General features: G+C 37.2%; 2 protein-coding genes across 3 annotated transcripts in view; one reads left to right on the top strand and one right to left on the bottom strand.

The window, feature by feature from the left end:
- Nucleotides 1–2,193: 2,193 nt before the first annotated feature.
- LOC138333441 (myeloid-derived growth factor homolog) lies at nt 2,194–7,308 on the bottom strand. Its single transcript, XM_069281819.1, has 5 exons — nt 7,143–7,308; nt 5,427–5,477; nt 4,862–5,005; nt 4,029–4,089; nt 2,194–3,726 (listed from the first exon to the last, which is right to left on the bottom strand). The coding sequence occupies exons 1-5, from the start codon at nt 7,278–7,280 to the stop codon at nt 3,644–3,646; spliced, it is 477 nt and encodes a 158-aa protein (XP_069137920.1). The 5' UTR covers nt 7,281–7,308; the 3' UTR covers nt 2,194–3,643.
- Nucleotides 7,309–7,377: 69 nt separating this feature from the next.
- The window catches only part of LOC138333440 (peroxisomal multifunctional enzyme type 2-like), a 30,330-nt gene continuing 16,567 nt past the window's right edge, over nt 7,378–21,140 (top strand). Inside the window, exons 1-11 of one of the 2 annotated variants that reach the window (XM_069281817.1) lie at nt 7,378–7,508; nt 9,439–9,492; nt 13,598–13,705; nt 13,943–14,002; nt 14,250–14,318; nt 14,495–14,579; nt 15,026–15,090; nt 15,443–15,565; nt 16,421–16,537; nt 19,915–19,980; nt 20,231–20,293. In XM_069281817.1, coding sequence (XP_069137918.1) covers nt 7,451–7,508; nt 9,439–9,492; nt 13,598–13,705; nt 13,943–14,002; nt 14,250–14,318; nt 14,495–14,579; nt 15,026–15,090; nt 15,443–15,565; nt 16,421–16,537; nt 19,915–19,980; nt 20,231–20,293 — 868 coding nt within the window. In that variant the 5' untranslated portion in view covers nt 7,378–7,450. Of the gene's footprint in view, nt 7,509–7,775; nt 7,945–9,438; nt 9,493–13,597; nt 13,706–13,942; nt 14,003–14,249; nt 14,319–14,494; nt 14,580–15,025; nt 15,091–15,442; nt 15,566–16,420; nt 16,538–19,914; nt 19,981–20,230; nt 20,294–21,140 lie in introns of those variants that run through there. The other variant, XM_069281818.1, reaches the window with a different exon arrangement.

The following is a 21,140-nucleotide window of genomic DNA, read 5'->3' as shown; positions in this document are numbered from 1 at the left end:
CCAATAGGGAAAATAGAGGTAAATCCTATAAATCGCTACTTGTCCTAGAGTTCTGCATGGATTGTAACCAAATTTGGCCACAAACATCCTTGGGGAAAGGGGAACAGAACTTGTATAAATTTTGGCTCTGACCCTCCAGGGGCAGGAGGGGCGTGGCCCATTAGGGGAATAGAGGTAAATCCTATAAATCGCTACTTGTCCTAGAGTTCTTCATGGATTGTGACCAAATTTGGCCACAAACATCTTTGGGAGAAGGGGAACAGAACTTGTATAAATTTTGGCTCTGACCCCCTGGGGGCAGGAGGGGGGCCCCAATAGGGGAATTAGAGGTAAATCCTATAAATTGCTACTTGTCCTAGAGTTTCTGCATGGATTGTGACCAAATTTGGCCACAAACATCCTTGGGGGAAGGGGAACAGAACTTGTATAAATTTTGGCTCTGACCCCCTGGGGGCAGGAGGGATGGGGATAGGGGAATTAGATGTAAATATTCAAATTCCTTCAGAAAAGAAACAATGAACTTGTATTCAGAACATTACTTGGCATTACAAACCAGGTGAGCGATACAGGCCCTCTGGGCCTCTTGTTTCATATTTGCGCTGAATTTTGACTGCTCTAAAATAAGTATGTTTACAGAAATGTAATCAGTCAATTGGAATAATTTTTACAGCCAAGATAAAGGATTCTAAAGACCTTTGTGTCATTGTGCTCTATCTCTTCTGCAACCATTTTTGTCCTTCGACCTTTTAGTCCACCATCATCAGATGGTGGGCTATTCAAATCGAAGATGGCCGACCGGCGGCCATCTTGGATTTTGATAATTAAAGATTGTTACCGCTATTTCTCAGAAAGTACTAAAGGGATCTTTCTCAAATTTCATCTGTAGGTTCCCCTAGGGCCCTAGTTGTGCATATTGCATTTTGGGACCGATCGGTTAACAAGATGGTCTACAGGCAGCCATCTTGGATTTTTATAATTAAAGTTTGTTATCGCTATTTCTCAGAATGCACTGAAGGGATCTTTCTCAAATTTCATATGTGGGTTCCCCTAGGACCATTGTTGTGCATATTGCATTTTGGAACCAACCGGTCATCAAGATGGCCGACCGGTGGCCAGCTTGGATTTTGATACTTTGGTAATTAGAGTTTGTTACAACTATTTCTTAGAAAGTATCAAAGGGATCTTTCTCAAATTTCATATGTAGGTTCCCCTAGGGCCCTTGTTGTGCGTATTGCATTTTGGAACCGATCTGTGAACAAGATAGCCAACTGGCCGACATCTTGAATTTTGATAGTTATGGGTATTTGTCAGAAATTACTGAAGGGATATCCCTCATATTCCATTTGTAGGTTCCCCTTTAGATTTAGTTGTGCATAGTGTCTTTGGCACTGATCGGTAAACAAGATGGCCAACCAGCTACCATATTGGATTTCACTGCTGTTTCTCAGAAAATAATGAAGTAATCTGTCTTAAATTTCATATGTTGTATGTTTTTAAAAGTTTGAAAAGCAGGGAAAAGATCCCTTTTTCTATTATCAGACATAGATCATTCTTTGGTGGGCGCCAAGATCCCTCTGGGATCTCTTCTTGTCCTTTGACTATTGTATGTGTCCCTTGACTTAAAGACTAAGACAATGTCAAGTAAGTCAACTAAGTTTAGTAGTGCCCTATTTAAAAGCCCACTACCTTTGCGAAACAAAAATTAAAAAGTTTCTTAAAAACAATAAACATATATGAAAATGTATGGCCTATGAGGATGTTATAAAACCAACCAAATGTGTAAACTATGTTAACAGTGAAGGTTCACATCGCTGTTTTGCCGTCTGGTGCAATCAACTGGTGCGCAGTAATTTTAGGATGACGGTGGGAAACATAAAATTACCTACGTTATGAAAATAAGCATTAGATTGATAAGAAGTTGATGGTAAGTTTAGCATTAATGGTAAGTTAACAACATTTGTGACTATATAAAATTATCAGGTTTTTTTCATTCTCATTTTAAAAATTAAAAGCTGTTTCGGAAAGGTAGTGGCCCTTTAAGACTATGACTGACTCAAGATCAAGACTTATGTCAAATAAACAGCTACAATCAATTATCCTTGTAATCAGATGCTCATAAACAGCACAAACTAAATATAACATGGCACCCCTATCTATAAGTAAAGATTAAATAAAATGAAAACAAAACATATCTTTTTATTTCAACTTTTCTTTTATTTCATCAATAAATATAATCTTTTTCTCTGTGTTGAACATCTATGTACCATCCCCACATACTAGTGCATACCTACTTATTTTTACATGCGATTAAATTTTGTGTATTTCATTGTGGATCGGATCATGAAAATCAATCACCATGAAAATGATTCAAGCATAAGGAGAGTAGAACCATGTGATCAAATAGTAAATTAAATCACTGTAAATGTCATGTATAAAAATGTGATATTTTAATATGGGTAACTGCAAAAATAAGTAGGTCTACAGTAGATTATTATAGTAATTCTCTTATAACATATACCTTCATACATATACTCATTCTTTCTCACATTATTCTATCTATAGAAAAAGCAATTTTAAATCAAAGACAAGTCCAATATACAGTGAAAATACAATGTATCTAACAAAATTCCCAAAAAGCTATGTTTGGTAAATTAGGTAAAAAAAACCTTGTATAACTGTTGTACCAAGTTAAATATATAAGACTCAATTTGCTCTTACTCTGGATAAAGATATCTGCAGCCTTTTGTCACATGCAAGATTTTCTCATCTTACCTCTTGGTAAAAACTGCACAAGATTTTAAGTTCTCTACATGGAATGAAGATGCAGTAACATCAGGACTACAATCATATCCCTTCATTGTGGTCCTGGATGGCTGACACATCAAATATTTGAAATATGGTAAAGTGTGATACAGGAAAGCTAAACATTCACTTCCATGAGTCTGGAGATCTCAATTATCTGGGTAAGATTCTAAGCTGTCAAACACAACAACTAGTACCCCTAAAGTTGAAATTTCCAAGCTGAGATTTGCCTCTCTCGCATCCAAGATGGTGAAAGACTCTACAAATATTATAGATATTTCAATAATTGCAGACGTAGATAATTAACTGTTGTCAGTATAAAACTTGTATGACTGATTGTCTTTCACTCACAGTCTGACCTCGCACCACATTAATCATATAACACGCTAACACCTAGGGTGACAATGCTCACATCTTACATCGTACACCATACTTGCTCATCATATCACCACAACACACAGACAAAAAAAACATTTCTAAGAGCATCATATTCAGTCTTTGTACACAGTTATCTGCCCTTGAGATGAGGTATTGTGACATGATTAGTTAATTTGCTTGTGAAAATTAGGTTTGCAACATGCTCATTAACTCATGACATAGCAATACCTATAATATCATGAGCAGATAACTCTGTAGTATGCAAATACAGAATATGCCACGTTAAAAACAATTCTTGGCCTTAAACTTAATCAATCACCCAAATTCACAACTATATTAAGGCTATACCTCAGCACATAATTGCATGCACATTTGTAATATAGAGTTTACAGCGGTTTCAGTTTTAGATGCCGTTAATATGACAAAGCTCTGCTGCGATGATGTAAGACCTTGTAGCTGGTCGTTATAATTCTTCTTTTAGTTCACCATATTGGGCCCATAATGTAACTTTTCCAATCTCATTCTTGAATTCTTTACTGTTTTTAACTGCAAAAATGAAAATAACAATGCATGTCACCAGAGGTAAAAGCTAGAAATAAATGAAGTTCATTTTGGGAGACTTTTATTCATGATATCAATTAAAGTAAAAAAAAATGGCCAGTCCCAGTAAACAGCCACATCGTATCTGGTAAGCCCAAAATGTTAATAACAAATGGACAAACTATGGACAACATGATTGTTATAATTCAATAACACTTCAATAGAGTATTTTAATCAAATGGAAAATATGCCTCAAGACATATACTGTAACTTTAGTAACTGTAAGGGGAGATAATGCGCATATTTACCCATATTTTTCTTTGGCACTTCAACAAACTCAATGGGTGACAGAGCTTCATTGTTTCGATTCTGAAAAAGAGAAAATATGGAAAAAGTTTAATTCAGTATGTTCTGATTCTTACTGATCCTGGTCTTATCAAAAAGTAATAACTGATTCTGATTTTTGACATAATACACACGAGTTTCAAAATGTACAAATAAGGGAGACAACTTTTACTCATTTATTCATCTGCAAATATCAGTTATGTAACTATCACTTTGTAACAATGTTTTTACAAACTTAATGATTAATTGATCAGAAAAATGTCAGTTACAACATTTATATTAGATCTATTATGTATTTGCATATTACAGAGTTATCTGCTCTTGCTGGTAAGTATTGACTGTGACGTCATGTTTTTGTGAATGTAATGTCATATTTTTCGGATACAACAACTTGAATTGCGCTTACAAAATATCCACATGACAATTGATACCTACACACAGGGAGCTAACTCTGTAATATGCAAAGACAGAATTTCTCTCATATTCAGTAAACCAATCTAATTTTGTGTGTATAAATTTGGTACACATATTTTCCTGGCGATATAAAATCAAATCATAAAAATAAATCACAACAAAACTGTTTCAAATACAGGTAAAGTAGAACCATATCACTCCAAAATGTTGAATCAAATTGCTGCAAATTAAAAAGTGTTTAGGCATGCTAAGGTGAAATTAGCTTGGTGTGAAAATCAGTTGGTTTACAGTAATGCCACCACAATACAAAGCATGGATGTGTTGTGATACCAATGTCCACCTTTTTCAGACCACACCTTTTTCCTGTGTTAAAACTACTTACGTATGGTTGTCCGACAGCAAGTTTGGCACCGTTGACTTTGAGGGAGAAACTCTGGAAGACCAGGTAGGTTGTCATTTTATCTGCTCTGTTTACCATACAAGTTATCTGGTGTTCCTCCGCACGGAAAATCGCAATCTCCCAATCCTAGGAATAAAAAAAAAAATAATTCCTTCGAAATCAGTTTCTCACAAAGGACACATATCCCAGTAAACAATATGGCGTGGCTGATAATTATATTGTAAATACATCATTTCATTTTTCTTTTCTTTTTTAAATCAAAAATAATACGGTCTTTCATATTTTCACCCCTGAAATTTTATAATGGACTGGTCTAGTCTTTGATGTAGAAAATCTTAAATGAGTCTTCGGGGGTGAATGAGTTAATTAATGTTTACTATCCACCAAAAAGCTGATTGATGTAATTTTATTTTCCAAACTTGTATCCTTTTTACACAAAGTTTATATTTCCTTTAATATGGTCCTGGTCTATTCCAGAATTCAATTGATCATTCAGAAGTTCATTTATACATTAACTGGATGCCAAAGAATAATTAATTATACAAACCTCGTTAGTCCCTCCCATGGCCTGGTATGTAAATGTACACTTGACATCATCCTGTGTATACACAAGGGGATATACATAAGTATCAATACAGAATTCACCATGCCAACTAACAACTTACTACCGAACAACTATAGCCAATTAAGAAATTACTTTTTCACATTACCTACTTTTTGTTTGTTTGTTTTTTTATAATTAACTTTTTTCTCAAGTGATATTAAAGATCATGCAATGGAAAATGTAAAACAACAGGTGACATTCTCCCTTTATAATTGGGTATAATGTCACTTAATGTGAAAGCAATAGCAAAACTGTGTCTCAATTTTAATATTACTCTTATTAGTTGGTGTGAAACAATTTTATAAAGGATCAAAAGAGCAGTGTATTGTATATATAGTACATCAAGATCATATCATGAGATTATGCATCCTGGATATTTCAGGAATTTCTATACATGTACTATATTGTCGTAATATCCACCGTACTATATATATATTGTCGTAATATCCACCGTACTATATTGTCGTAATATCCACCCTTGAAATATATATGCCATAGAAAAAATGAAAGCATTTCAGGAGAAAGCAAATCTGAATAAAATATATCACTTATCATATTTAATTACGACAGTGTAGTCCTCTACACCTGCCTATATTATTAGGCTTTTTTTTTTCTCCTTATAAAAATAAATAAATAAAAAAAGCCTAATAATATAGGCAGGTTTAGCGGACTAATGACAGTTATACTCCTAGAATATCAAGGATGGATGACATAACGTCTGTACATGACCAAATAGTAGAACATCCGGCTTTAGAGTGTCTGGAGGTCTCGGGCTCAAATCTCATGCTCTATGTAGCTATATAGGCCTGGTCAAAAATCAGCTGCATGTTATTTTTTCTATTCTCTCTAGGCTGTACTTTGTTCAGCTTACATTGACCACCATCAATGTTACTGTTTCATACAGTTAAGTTATTGACTATAAGGCCTACTGTCATCCTTGATACTCCAGGGATTACTATCACTGAGGGTATATCCACCTGTGGACAATCTCGTTATATAGTAAAACTGGAGGCAATTCAGGAGAAAGAAACTGGACAATCACAGGCAATACAAAGACTTCCATTGTTGATAACAAAGAGCGACGCCCATATTCAAAGCCACAGAGTCAACTACAGTGTGCTCTTACTCGTTTTTTTATGTACATCAACAGACTTCATTACCCGTGAATTTTGTTGCCTCCAGTTTTACTATGAGATTAGAAAGTACATGGGTGGATATATATCAGTGATAGTAACACCTGGAGTATCGTGGATAGCCTACTCAGTATTGTATACATTATGTAGTTACGGTGATATAAGTTATAAAGTCTATAGCAGTTGTTAAATTATAAGCATCCTCTTATATTATAGACTCATTATTAATGGGGATCAGTGCTATGATTTATCTTTCTTTTTGACAGGTCATGCAGGACCCGGGCACCTGTAACAGTTATACATGCCATATGAAGTTGTTTGCAAATTATCTGTGGTTCGACTTTTAGAGACTCGACAGTGTTACTAAGTGATTGAAAAAGTTCAAAACAAATAAAAAGTGTGACTCTTGAAACAGTCGTAGGTTAATCTGAAATCGAAGTTAGTTACTTTAGGCCCAACAGTTTAATTTGGGGTCTTTTGAGTCGACACCGGGTACTACAACACACATTACATCGTTTTTTCTTACCCAAACTAAATCAGTCGACTGTTTTGAGGGATCAGGTCTAATATTGAATCGTCTTGAAGCCACAACGTCATCATCGTTGCAAAACACTGACGAAACAAGAAAAAGTAAACAAATGAGGCAATTCATTTTCAGCTCCATAACCTCAACGTGGTTGTGTATGTTAGGCCAATAGAAGTGTGCAACACGGACCAATCAAATCTTGGCTTTCTATAGTTCAAGGGTTATGGGTCATGTGTTCTTAAAAACAACAACCAATAAAAACTCTTCGCTTATCGCGGGCAAAGTTCATAGTTCAGTCACTTTCCAAGATGTCTGCGCCCTTACGGTTTGATGGGAAAGTGGTCCTGGTGACAGGCGCTGGCAATGGTAAGTTTTTGTATTGTTTTCCCTCCCGTAGTGTATTTAGATCATGCTCAGCTTTAGGTAAAGACGGACAATATATACTTCAAATGATTCTTACTGCAAAGTGAACTGTCTCTCGAATCTAGGCTAACGTTATCGCTTCGACCCTCGTTTCAATATCGGCTATCTTCTGTCATCGATGGCCAAAATGCGAATGTGGACAGCAGAGAGGTTGTAAAATATTCTTAAATACAGAGGCAATTATCCTGTTTACGAACGGCATCAGTTAACGACATTAGCTATTTTGCATTATGTACCGTACATCAACCTTACGGTAGAAAATACAGGTGAACAGCCTGATTACTGACTGAACTGACCAAAGTCCATCTGAAGTGTCTGATCCGCGGCCGCTACTGATCAGACGATATGTTCTTGAACGCAAGGACGTTGCTGAGGAAATGTAGGTTTTCCATGCGATTTACATATGTCTCAATGTTTGCAGTTTGGTTACGGATACACGGCATCAGGTCATAAAATAGAACGATTGTACCGTAGTTTTACTTTTTTAGCCTTCTCCTAAAAAATGTAAACTTGTCAGAGTAGGTCATAAAGTAGCACGATCCAAAAAGGTCATAAAATAGAACGATTGTACAGTAGTTTTACTTTTTTGGTCTTTCTAAAAATGTTTGTCAGAGTAGGTCATGAAGCAGCACGGTTCTTACAGGTCATAAAATAGAATGATTGTACAGTAGTTTTACTTTTTTAGCCTTCTCCCAAAAAATGTTAGTCTGGCATGAGTGGGTCATAAAGTAGGGCGATTCTTAAACTTAGACCAATACTTGGACTAAAAGTAGTGTGTCTAGATCTGTAAATTTCATCATCAACTGAAGGCAAGGTATATATTAGTTATCCGTTATTTGTTCTAAAAAAAAGACTGCTATCAATGGTGGGCGTGATTAACACAGTAAATAGTTAATAGGAACATAATTAATTATTAGATATTTCTTCTACCTTGATTAGAGCCATATTCAATTTTTAGGGATTATATCATCCGAAAAAAACTGACATTATAGTGATTAGATAAAACAAAATTCTTCAGGTGGAAGATGAATAACATTTGTGCACTAGTCTAGAATATATTCATAAGTTCAGTATGTGTGTTGAGATGTTTTTGAATATCAGATTAAATTTTAGTCTTAAGCTCGATAAGTTAATTAATATCTAGCAATTAGACCTACATTATTTATGAATATTATGTATAATAAAAGTAGCTTGCACAAATGTGAAAATTTTCTGACACACTTTCTATTGAACAAAAGCATCAGCTGTGATTAAATTATTAGCATATATATACTATAAATATTATTTAATATCTGGTTATTTTACTTGACATTGATGATGGTTGTTAAACTGGACAATAACTGGCGATTGGCCTTAGCTAGGCTTTTACATTTCATAAAATTTCAAGATTAAATATCCACTTCAGAATAATGCAATCAAAATTTAATAACAAGAAATTTGACTAAGAAATCCATTTTACTTTCTGTAAAAAATATATTTATTGCAATACAGCAGCAGTGAATGCCTGTATAAGATATGAATTAGATGTCAGTAAATGGAACATTCATGTAATATATGTGCATCAGATATTACAGTCGATCTCACCAGTATCTCACCAGTCTTGGCAGTCCAACATCAATAGAAAGCCTCTTTGGCTTGTTAGGATGTATGGTAATATTTACATATATTGTTAAAATAAATTATGACATGTAATTGCATGTATTTAAAATAGTTCATATGGTACTCCTAGAAACATATGATGTAGGGTGAATATGCAGTGGAGATAGAGTTGATGTTGATAACAATTCAGCTACTATGCAAGGTGTTATCTCTAGGACACAAGGATAACAAAGTGCAATGTATCATGCTAACTAAACTTTAATTTCATTTACAGGTCTAGGGAAGCAGTATGCCTTGGACTTTGCTGAACGTGGTGCTTCAGTCGTTGGTAAATAAAAATAAACATTAACAGCTATGAACACTGTTAGGTTTTTGTATTTAATGCTCCCTTCTACACTGACAGAATTCTTATTACCGCGTATTAATAAAATGACTTAATACAGATTTAGCCAATACATTAGACATGTTAAAAACTAAATACATTGCACAATGTAAGATAATGTAACAGGAATTCATGAATTTTGCATTAAAAATTGTCTTGAACAGTACCATGCTATAAGTATGAAAATGTCATTTTTCCCATCTGATTGATTGCTTTTTCACCTTTTTTGAAATTTTATTGGGGTTCTCATTCAATTACATGAATATTTCATCTGGTAAGAGAAAACATTCTGATTTTTTTAAATAAAAATTATTTAAAGAATGCCATCATTGCAACCAGTTGAGAAAAAAACATGCATCTATCAAAATAAACTAAGACACCTACAGTCACATGCAACAAAGTTTTTTTTTTTTAACAAAGTTATCTAATTTAGTCTTACTCATGCTTAATACTATCCATTATTACTTTTGGTATAGGCCATGGGCTAGGAGGGTCCCACATGCACCCCCCCCCCAAACCTCCGAACCAATATTTTTTCTGAACCCTTATGACCCACTGATCACAAATCCAAATGTTAACATTGCATAAGTTGGGATGAACTTCCGGTTATGACGTCATCAAGATGGCCGCCATCTCGAATTTCACTAAAAATTGAAAAATAGTCATAACATTAACATTTTTCAACCGAAGTAGACAAATGAGGTATTAAAATGACCACAATAGAACAACAAATACATATCAGGACCAAAAAATCCAATATATGTAGTGATTTCTACGCAGGAAATGAAAAAATCGGATTTAAAGCTCAAAAATGGTGATTTTTCAGCAAATTTTTCATATTTTGTTTGACGCAGCAAAAATGTTTCCCAACAACAATCTATTATTTCTAATAAGTTTTTTGACCACTTATCAATCAGTTTAAACAACAACAACAACAAAAACCAATGTTAACATTGTACAGGTTCCGGTTATGACGTCATCAAGATGGCCACCATCTCGAATTTCACTAAAAAATGAAGAATAGTATTATAACACTGATATTTTTCAACTAAAGTAGACAAATGTGGTATCAAAATGACCACAATAGAACGACAAATACATATTAGGACCAAATAATCCAATATGTGTAGTGATTTGTACGGAAGAAATAAAAAAATAAGCTTTTAAGCTCAAAAATGGTGATTTTTCAGCAAATTTTTCAAACTTGGCTTGACGCAGCAGAAATATTTCCCAACAGCAAATTATTACTCGTAATCAGTTATTTAAACTGCTAACAATCAGTAAAAACAAAAATAACTAAAACATATAGAAATGCAAAAAAGAATTATTGTTATACCCTCAATTTTGTAGATTAGCAGCGTCTCAAAAATAACACAACACCTACTGATAGCGTAACAAATGTAACCTAAGCTAAGCCTGTGTTTTCCGTTAATATCATTAACAGTTCCCAAAGCGTCTTTGAAAATGAGCACATTCATTATTTATTTTCTATGCATAGCATAAGCAAAATGTCAGATGGTTACTACAATGTCACTAATATGTCTTTCACTGGTTCTCAATGATAACCATTATCATTGTGCGTGCTTTCTCGCCTCACTGACCTATCCACTGAAGAGACTCGGCATATCTGGTAGCTGGTACATGCAGTCCGAATCAGAGTACTCGAGATATCAGTATCCAATTCGTCGAAAGCCAGATCGACGTCTTCGATGTCGATGAGCTCATGTGACACTGCATTACCAGTGCAGTGTTGTTCTAGCCTTTTATGACCCATCCATGACCAGAGCTCATATTAGAAAAACAGGTTCAGGGATGTGGGATCTCTTTCAGATTCTAACATATCGTACGTATATGCTGTTTCAGACTTCTCCGGCTTAATGGAAATTACACCAGATGCACATTCTTCCAATGGTGGAATTGGTTCTCCTTAGCACATAACTCCATAATTCGTATGAAGTACTATTCATCAATCTTGTGGACCCTCGTGCAACCATAAATGGCACAGGTGATATCATCGAGGTCATTAATGAGGGCATAAATGTTAAATGTTTTTTCATTGGTCTGACTTTCCCCACTCCCTTGAATGTGCTGGTTGTGTCACATCTGGTGTATGCGCAAAGAGACCATTGAAGACTCTCCAGTAAAAAGTTCTCTAAAGTGCTTTCCAGACTTGGCAAAGAGTGAAACTTCACTGCAGACCTCATTTATGACCTCAAAGAATCCACCTGTGCCACCTATGGTCACTGAGGTTCACAAAAATGAGGAATTGTGCTTCATACGAATTAAGGAGAACCAACTCAACCCTCCGCAGAATGTTGATCTGGTGTCTTTTCCATCATGCCGGAGAAGTCTGGAACATCATATATGATATGTGAATCTAGGTGAAACTAGGTTGGAAACAGGAAGATCTCCCACATCCCTGAAGCCGATGTTTCTGATCTTAACTCTGACCATGGACAGTTGACAAGTTAGAACCACGATGGTAACCCGGTAATGTAATGTCACATCAGGTCACCGAGGTCGAAGACGACACTCTGGCGAGAACGCACGCACAACGAAAATGATTAGCATTAAGAACTAGTGAAAGAAATATGTGTCACTGCAGTAACCATCTTATATTTCCTTGCGTTATACACAGGAAATAAACAATGGATGTGCTCATTCTAAAAGACACAATATGTTTCGAAAAGTGTCATGGTATTTATGGAACTTTAATTTGATACCCTATAGCTATTTGTTAGCGTTTTGCTGTAATAATTCAGTTTGAGAGGCTACTAGTCTACAAAATTTCGAACATGGAAATGGATATCGTCAATAGTCAATGTTATATTCAGGAAAATTCCAAGACACCAGGAAACTGTAGTGTTAGCGGTTTGGAAAAAATAACAATCATATGCCGCATCCGGTGATGTTTGTAAACCAAATGATGGTATAACAATTCTCTTTTGCATTTCTATATATTTTTGTTGTTGTTGTTGTTTTAACAGATTGATAAAAGGTCAAATAACTGATTGTGAATAATAATTTATTGTTGGGAAACAATTTTGCTGCGTCAAGCCAAGTTTGAAAAAATGCTGAAAAATTACCATTTTTGAGCTTAAAATATATTTTTTTTTCATTTCCTGCGTTCAAATCACTACATATATTGGATTATTTGGTCCTGACATGTATATGTTGTTCTATTGTGGTCATTTTGATACCTCATTTGTCTTCTTCATTTGAAAAATGTCAATGATATGACTATTTTTCATTTTTCAGTGAAATTCGAGATGGTGGCCATCTTGATGATGTCATAACCGGAACTTATACGATGTTAACATTGGTTTTGGTTGTTTTTGTTGCTTAAACTGATTGACAAGTGGTCAAAAAACTTACAAGAAATAATAGATTGCTGTTGGGAAATATTTTTGCTGTGTCAAACAAAATATGAAAAATTTGCTGAAAAATGACCATTTTTTAGCTTTAAATCCGATTTTTTCATTTCCTGCGTAGAAATCACTACATATATTGGATTTTTTGGTCCTGATATGTATTTGTTGTTCTATTGTGGTCATTTTGATACCTCATTTGTCTACTTCGGTTGAAAAATGTTAATGTTATGACTATTTTTCAATTTTTAGTGAAATTCGAGATGGCGGCCATCTTGATGACGTCATAAACGGAAGTTCATCCCAACTTATGCAATGTTAACATTTGGATTTGTGATCAGTGGGTCATAAGGGTTCAGAAAAATATTGGTTCGGAGGTTTGGGGGGGGGGGTGCATGTGGGACCCTCCTAGCCCATGGCCTTTGGTATGTTTTACACCTGTTAGTGTTTTATAGTGAAAGTCAATAACATTCATCAACTAATTATAAAAGTGGTGATGATTCAAACTTATCCATCCTATCAATGTCAAACAATGATTTCACTCCCCCACATGCACTGTAGGGTTGACAGTTCAAACAAGTTATTTAGATTTCTTAAGTGTCTTTTGGATAATTTCAAAAATATTTCAGGTACATGTATATACAAATCACTGTATATGAATAAGATGATGACCTTTGTTTCAGTGAATGACCTTGGTGGAAACTTTAAGGGTGAAGGTTCAGGGACCAGAGCTGCTGATCTAGTCGTCAATGAAATCAAGGCTAAGGGTGGAAAGGCAGTGGCCAACTACAGTAATATTTCTTTTTGTTTATATATGTAGAAATACTCTTCTTTCATAATTGTATTACATGTATGATAGTTTTTAAGGTCCTATGATAAATTGTAATTTTTGCTTACCTTTAAGAGCAAAATAATTACCTGCACCTCAAAGAATTCTCATGAGTGTAATACTGAATGTACCAAGAGCAATATCACTGTTTAGTGTGTGATTCTTTTACTTATTATTTGAAAACAATTTGTTATTGCAGATTCTGTTGAAGAGGGAGGAAAGCTTGTGCAGACTGCATTAGAAAACTTTGGAAGGATAGGTAACACTAATGTTTGATCTGTGAAATAAACATTTAGATGTAAATAACTATGTGTAAAAAGTGCTTTGTAACGATAGGAATAATAGAAATGCATTTCAGATCAAGGCTATTGTTACAGGACTTTCACACATGCATTACATTTAGCACTACATGTATCATAATATCTCCAATGATAATGAAAACTTGGATGAATATGTACTTATCTATTAATGAAAGCACTTTATGTTATATGTTTGATCTTTTTCAGATGTCGTTGTAAACAATGCTGGTATACTCCGAGACCGATCCTTTGCCAGGATCAGCGACACAGACTGGGGTGAGTGGGACTACCTTTATAGGTAGGGTGTTGTACCTGTGCACAGTTACAATCGTCATTTTATCGGGGAAAGTCTAGGTTCCTTTATTGAATTTGATGCTTGATGCTACTTTTCTATTATTCCTACTGTTCACAGCAACAGAGAAATTATTAAGAGACAAAGTCTTGCCTTTCAGACCTTATTCAGAAGGTACATTTACGAGGTGCATTCCAGGTTAGCAGAGCTGCATGGCCACACATGAAAAAACAAAACTATGGCAGGTAGGGCATGTTTATATTCATACATGAAATATAAAATACTATGGAACATAATCTGTTTCAGAGGTACAAAAGCAAGGTGCTGATCCCATTCATCATTTCGATAAACTTTTATAAATTAATACACCTACATTTGTATTAGGTAGACAGTCTTCATCATTTTGATTTATATAATCAATTCTGTAATTAAGCAAACTTATTTTGTTATCATACCTTGTGTTGTTGATAAGAATTTCTCAGCAGAGTTCTGAAACTTAATTATCTCCCCTAGTTTGTATCTGTAAGTGTTGAACATACATTATAGAGATAAAAGTCACAAAGACAAATTTTACTGGTCATTCTAGAGACTGTTGGCGAGTCTAATCTAGGGAGATTTTGTCTTTGATTTTCTGATGTGTGGTGTAGGGAAAGATATCTGATACTATACATTTGTTGTCACTACATTGTAGAGTCATCAATGTGTCGTCTGCTGCTGGTATCTATGGCAACTTTGGACAAGCCAACTACAGTGCTGGTAGGTTTACTACACATGTTGTAGACAATATAGTAGCTTAACTCAGGGGTTTCATTATCTTTCAGAGAGGCGGTACAATTGCAATTTCAGGGGGTCCTTTTCCATACCATCTGTATGCTATCTAATGTAATTGAGCCCAAATCAGGCTGTACCACAGCCAGGTTCAACCTGCAAAAAGTACTGGGTACAGCCTGATATTGAAACTCCTGTAAACTGTTGTACAGAATTTCTATAACAATGTTGTCACCCTATGGCTTCATTGCATGAGACATTATGATTGTACAGATAGAAGATGCCTGTTTACTTTGACTTGTTAGTGATGGTTTTATGATGAATTCTTTATTGATTGCAGCCAAATTAGGTGTGCTGGGCCTAAACAACACCCTGTCCATAGAAGGAAGGAAGAACAACATCAAATGTAACACTATCGCACCGATGGCTGGCTCTCGTATGACCGAGACTGTAATGCCAGCTGGTATGACAACAGTATATTATGCGATATGTACTGTATTCAACCCAATTAGCATCCAGGGCGCTTGAGAAAAGTTGAAATAAATAAGGGGCGCTTAATAGAACCGAATTCGGACTTTCCTTTCATAAAATTATTGTAAAAAGTAAGCAATACAGTAAAACACAGTTATAATAAACATCTGGAAACTAACAAAATCACTTCATTATAAGCATAGTGCGTTATATATATATACTAAAGACATCTTATAGGAACCATGATGGGGAATGAAATCTACTACATTATAACCATGTATTCGTTGTCTGTGTCCATTATAATCATGTTTTACTATAAATCATTTTGCAGAAGAAAATAATAAAGAAATCCACACTTTTCATAATTTCAGCCTGAATTTGGTTCAAGGTAAATGAAATTCAGGCCTGAAAAAGGGGAGGGCGCCGATATGGAAGGGACTCTTATTGGGTTGAAAGCAGTATGCCATTTTCTCCAGTAATTTTCCTGTATACAAATAGATGTTAAAAGACATCCACTGTCATTTTACAGTAACACCACATACTGTATCTGACTTATACCTTTTTAGATACTAGTAGCTGTAATATTATGGAGGAATTTGAAATTATCTCCCTTATGTTTATAAAAGTTACATGATAGCCCAATATTCATTGTTAGTAATTCAATAACAAGAAATCTTCATTGCTTGCGCTCTTTGCCATGAAGGCAGAAGAAAAAAATCTGATACCAGATTGTTGTACATAAAAATGAGTAGAATTAGATAGTGAAATTATTGTATATGAATTGAGGATGTCATTTCCTAGATTTATGTATTTAGCTTTACACATTTTCCTGTTTGTGTTTTTATAGATGTAGTAGCTCTCCTGAAGCCTGAGTATGTGTCCCCCTTAGTGCTGTATCTGTCCCATGAAGATTGCGAGGAGAGTGGCTCTCTGTTTGAGGTTGGGGCGGGATGGATTGGAAAGTGTAAGGCTATAAATACTCTGTTTTAGTCTATAGGTTTAACCTGATTTGATAGAATCGAAAATGCTTATGAAATGAGCTGTGCTCAGATTTTGTCGCAATATTAGTTGTGTGCTTCTAGTCTAGATCATTTTCTTTTTTTCTTGGTTTTTAGCTCACCTGGCCCGAAGGGCCGGTGAGCTTATGTCATGGCGCGGCGTCCGTCGTCCGTCGTCCGTCGTCCGTCCGTCCGTCGTCCGTCCGTCCGTCCGTCTGTCCGTCAACATTTCCTTTAAATCGCTACTAGTCATAGAGTTCTGCATGGATTGTAACCAAATTTGGCCACAAACATCCTTGGGGGAGGGGGAACAGAACTTGTATAAATTTTGGCTCTGACACCCCGGGGGCAGGAGGGGCGGGGCCCAATAGGGGAAATATAGGTAAATCCTTTAAATCGCTACTTGTCATAGAGTTCTACATGGATTGTAACCAAATTTGGCCACAAACATCCTTGGGGGAAGGGGAACAGAACTTGTATAAATTTTGGCTCTGACACCCCGGGGGCAGGAGGGGCGGGGCCCAATAGGGGAAATAGAGGTAAATCCTTTAAATCGCTACTAGTCATAGAGTTCTACATGGATTGTAACTAAATTTGGCCACAAACATCCTTTGGGGAAGGGGAACAGAACTTGTATAAATTTTGGCTCTGACCCCCCGGGGGCAGGAGGGGCGGGGCCCAATAGGGGAAATAGAGGTAAATCCTTTAAATCGCTACTTGTCATAGAGTTCTACATGGATTGTAACCAAATTTGGCCACAAACATCCTTGGGGGAAGGGGAACAGAACTTGTATAAAATTTTGGCTCTGACCCCCCGGGGGCAGGAGGGGCGGGGCCCAATAGGGGAAATAGAGGTAAATCCTTTAAATCGCTACTAGTCATAGAGTTCTGCATGGATTGTAACTAAATTTTGCCAACAAACATCCTTGGGGGAAGGGGAACAGAACTTGTATAAATTTTGGCTCTGACCCCCCGGGGGCAGGAGGGGCGGGGCCCAATAGGGGAAATAGAGGTAAATCCTTTAAATCGCTACTTGTCATAGAGTTCCACATGGATTGTAACCAAATTTGGCCACAAACATCATTGGGGGAAGGGGAACAGAACTTGTATAAATATTTGCTCTAACACCCCGGGGGCAGGAGGGGCGGGGCCCAATAGGGGAAATAGAGGTAAATCCTTTAAATCGCTACTTGTCATAGAGTTCTGAATGGATTGTAACCAAATTTGGCCACAAACATCCTTGGGGGAAGGGGAACAGAACTTGTTTAAATTTTGGCTCTGACACCCCGGGGGCAGGAGGGGCAGGGCCCAATAGGGGAAATATAGGTAAATCCTATAAATCGCTACTAGTCGTAGAGTTCTGCATGGATTGTAACCAAATTTGGCCAGAAACATCCTTGGGGGAAGGGGAACAGAACTTGTATAAATTTTGGCTCTGACCCCCCCGGGGGCAGGAGGGGCGGGGCCCAATAGGGGAAATAGAGGTAAATCCTTTAAATCGCTACTTGTCATAGAGTTCTGCATGGATTGTAACTAAATTTTGCCACAAACATCCTTGGGGGAAGGGGAACAGAACTTGTATAAATATTTGCTCTGACACCCCGGGGGCAGGAGGGGCGGGGCCCAATAGGGGAAATAGAGGTAAATCCTTTAAATCGCTACTTGTCTTAGAGTTCTGAATGGATTGTAACCAAATTTGGCCACAAACATCCTTGGGGGAAGGGGAACAGAACTTGTATAAATTTTGGCTCTGACCCCCCCGGGGGCAGGAGGGGCGGGGCCCAATAGGGGAAATAGAGGTAAATCCTTTAAATCGCTACTAGTCATAGAGTTCTGCATGGATTGTAACTAAATTTTGCCACAAACATCCTTGGGGGAAGGGGAACAGAACTTGTATAAATTTTGGCTCTGACCCCCCGGGGGCAGGAGGGGCGGGGCCCAATAGGGGAAATAGAGGTAAATCCTTTAAATCGCTACTTGTCATAGAGTTCCACATGGATTGTAACCAAATTTGGCCACAAACATCATTGGGGGAAGGGGAACAGAACTTGTATAAATATTTGCTCTAACACCCCGGGGGCAGGAGGGGCGGGGCCCAATAGGGGAAATAGAGGTAAATCCTTTAAATCGCTACTTGTCATAGAGTTCTGAATGGAATGTAACAAAATTTGGCCACAAACATCCTTGGGGGAAGGGGAACAGAACTTGTTTAAATTTTGGCTCTGACACCCCGGGGGCAGGAGGGGCAGGGCCCAATAGGGGAAATATAGGTAAATCCTATAAATTGCTACTAGTCGTAGAGTTCTGCATGGATTGTAACCAAATTTGGCCAGAAACATCCTTGGGGGAAGGGGAACAGAACTTGTATAAATTTTGGCTCTGGCCCCCCGGGGGCTGGAGGGGTGGGGCCCAATAGGGGAAATAGAGGTAAATCCTTTAATTCGCTACTAGTCATAGAGTTCTGCATGGAATGTAACCAAATTTGGCCAGAAATATCCTTGGGAGAATAAGAACTGAGTTTGTATAAATTTTGGCTCTGGTCCCCGGGGCAGGAGGGGCGGGGCCCAATAGGGGAATTATAGGTAAATTCTATAAATTGCAACTTAATTGTCTTAGAGTTTTGTATGGATTGTAACTAAATTTGGCTACAAAACATCCTTGGGGGTAGGAGAACAGAACTTGTATAAATTTTGGCTCTGACCCTCAGGGGGCAGGAGGGGCGGGGCCCAATAGGGGAAATAGAGGTAAATTCTATCAATCGCTACTTGTCCTAGAGTTCTGCATGGATTGTAACCAAATTTGGCCACAAACATCCTTGGGGGAAGAGGAACAAAACTTGTATAAATTTTGGCTCTGATCCCCTGGGGGTAGGAGAGGTGGGGCCCAATATGGGAAATAGAGGTAAATCCTTTAAATCGCTACTTCTCATAGAGTTCTGCATGGATTGTAACCAAATTTGGCCAGAAACATCCTTTGTTGAAGGGGAACAGAACTTGTATAAATTTTGGCTCTGACCCCCAGGGGGCAGGAGGGGTGGGGCCCAATAGGGGATTTAGAGGTTAATATTAAAATTCCTTCAGAAAAGAAACAATGAACCTGTATTCAGAAAATTATTTGGCATTACAAACCAGGTGAGCGATACAGGCCCTCTGGGCCTCTTGTTAGATTTTAACTTTGTTCTCAAGATCTTATCATATTTTGTCAGGTCAATGACTTTTACTTTAAAGTTTTCTAGACATATATCGTCTTCTGTTCACAAAAAGAAATCTCTAGTTAGCTGTTTCGTATTGTGTTGGTTAATACTCAGAACATTGTTTGACATTTCCATCAAATGTATTTTCAGTACGATGGGAGAGAACAAAAGGTGCAGTTTTACTATCAAAGAACACTTCCATGACACCTGAAGCAGGTAAGACTGCTATTTTAGAGTCATATACGTTTTATAACTACCTTTTATATACTTTGCATTACAATAAGCTTCTGTTATGCTACTGAACATTTAATGTAGTTCAATGTTAAAATATTTCTCATCAACTACACTGTAATATCTTAATGTTAAAAAGGATGATAAGAATGAACCAGAACATATTATATTTGTTCCAAGATCTTATTTAAAATTGTTTAACTTAACTGATTTCACTACTGTTCTTATGTTGCAGTACGAGATAATTGGGATGCTATCACAGATTTCAAAGATTCCACTGCCCCTAGCTCAACCCAAGGTAAGCCATACATGAAAACTGCTTATAATTCCAAATTGTGAGTGAGTCAAATAAGTTACATGATCAAAATCTGTTGAAATGTTATCACATTTATGGTTTTTTTTTTTAGCTCACCTGGCCCGAAGGGCCGGTGAGCTTGTGTCATGGCGCGCCGTCCGTTGTCCGCCGTCCGCCGTCCGTCCGTCCGTCCGTCCGTCCGTCCGTCCGTCAACATTTCCTATAAATCGCTACTTGTCCTAGAGTTCTGCATGGATTGTAACCAAATTTGGCCACAAACATCCTTGGGGGAGGGGGAACAGAACTTGTATAAATTTTGGCTCTGACCCCCCAGGGGCAGGAGGGGCGGGGCCCAATAGGGGAAATAGAGGTAAATCCTTTAAATCGCTACTTGTCCTAGAGTTTGGCATGGATTGTAACCAAAATCAGCCACAAACATCCTTGGGGGAAGGGGAACAGAACTTGTATAAATTTTGGCTCTGATCCCCCAGGGGCAGGAGGGGCGGGGCCCAATAGGGGAAATAGAGGTAAATCCTTTAAATCGCTACTTGTCCTAGAGTTCTGCATGGATTGTAACCAAAATTAGCCACAAACATCCTTGGGGGAAGGGGAACAGAACTTGTATAAATTTTGGCTCTGGTCCCCCAGGGGCAGGAGGGGAGGGGCCCAATAGGGGAAATAGAGGTAAATCCTTTAAATCGCTACTTGTCATAGAGTTCTGCATGGATTGTAACCAAATTTGGCCACAAACATCCTTGGGGGAAGGGGAACAGAACTTGTATAAATTTTGGCTCTGGCCCCCCGGGGGCAGGAGGGGCGGGGCCCAATAGGGGAAATAGAGGTAAATCCT

Source organism: Argopecten irradians, chromosome 10 (assembly GCF_041381155.1).
Source record: "Argopecten irradians isolate NY chromosome 10, Ai_NY, whole genome shotgun sequence".
In the NCBI taxonomy this organism is placed as follows: domain Eukaryota; kingdom Metazoa; phylum Mollusca; class Bivalvia; order Pectinida; family Pectinidae; genus Argopecten; species Argopecten irradians.
This window is presented reverse-complemented; position numbering and strand designations above follow the sequence as displayed.

Bases quoted from the DNA above. Each gene is read 5' to 3' on its own strand.
- LOC138333441 (XM_069281819.1), bottom strand. From the start codon at position 7,280: ATGGAGCTGAAAATGAATTGCCTCATTTGTTTACTTTTTCTTGTTTCG. The intron at 5,478-7,142 runs GTAAGAAAAAAC...GTGTATACACAG, and splicing joins AGTCGACTGATTTAGTTTGG to GATGATGTCAAGTGTACATT. The intron at 4,090-4,861 runs GTAAGTAGTTTT...TCTCTTTTTCAG, and splicing joins TTGCTGTCGGACAACCATAC to AATCGAAACAATGAAGCTCT.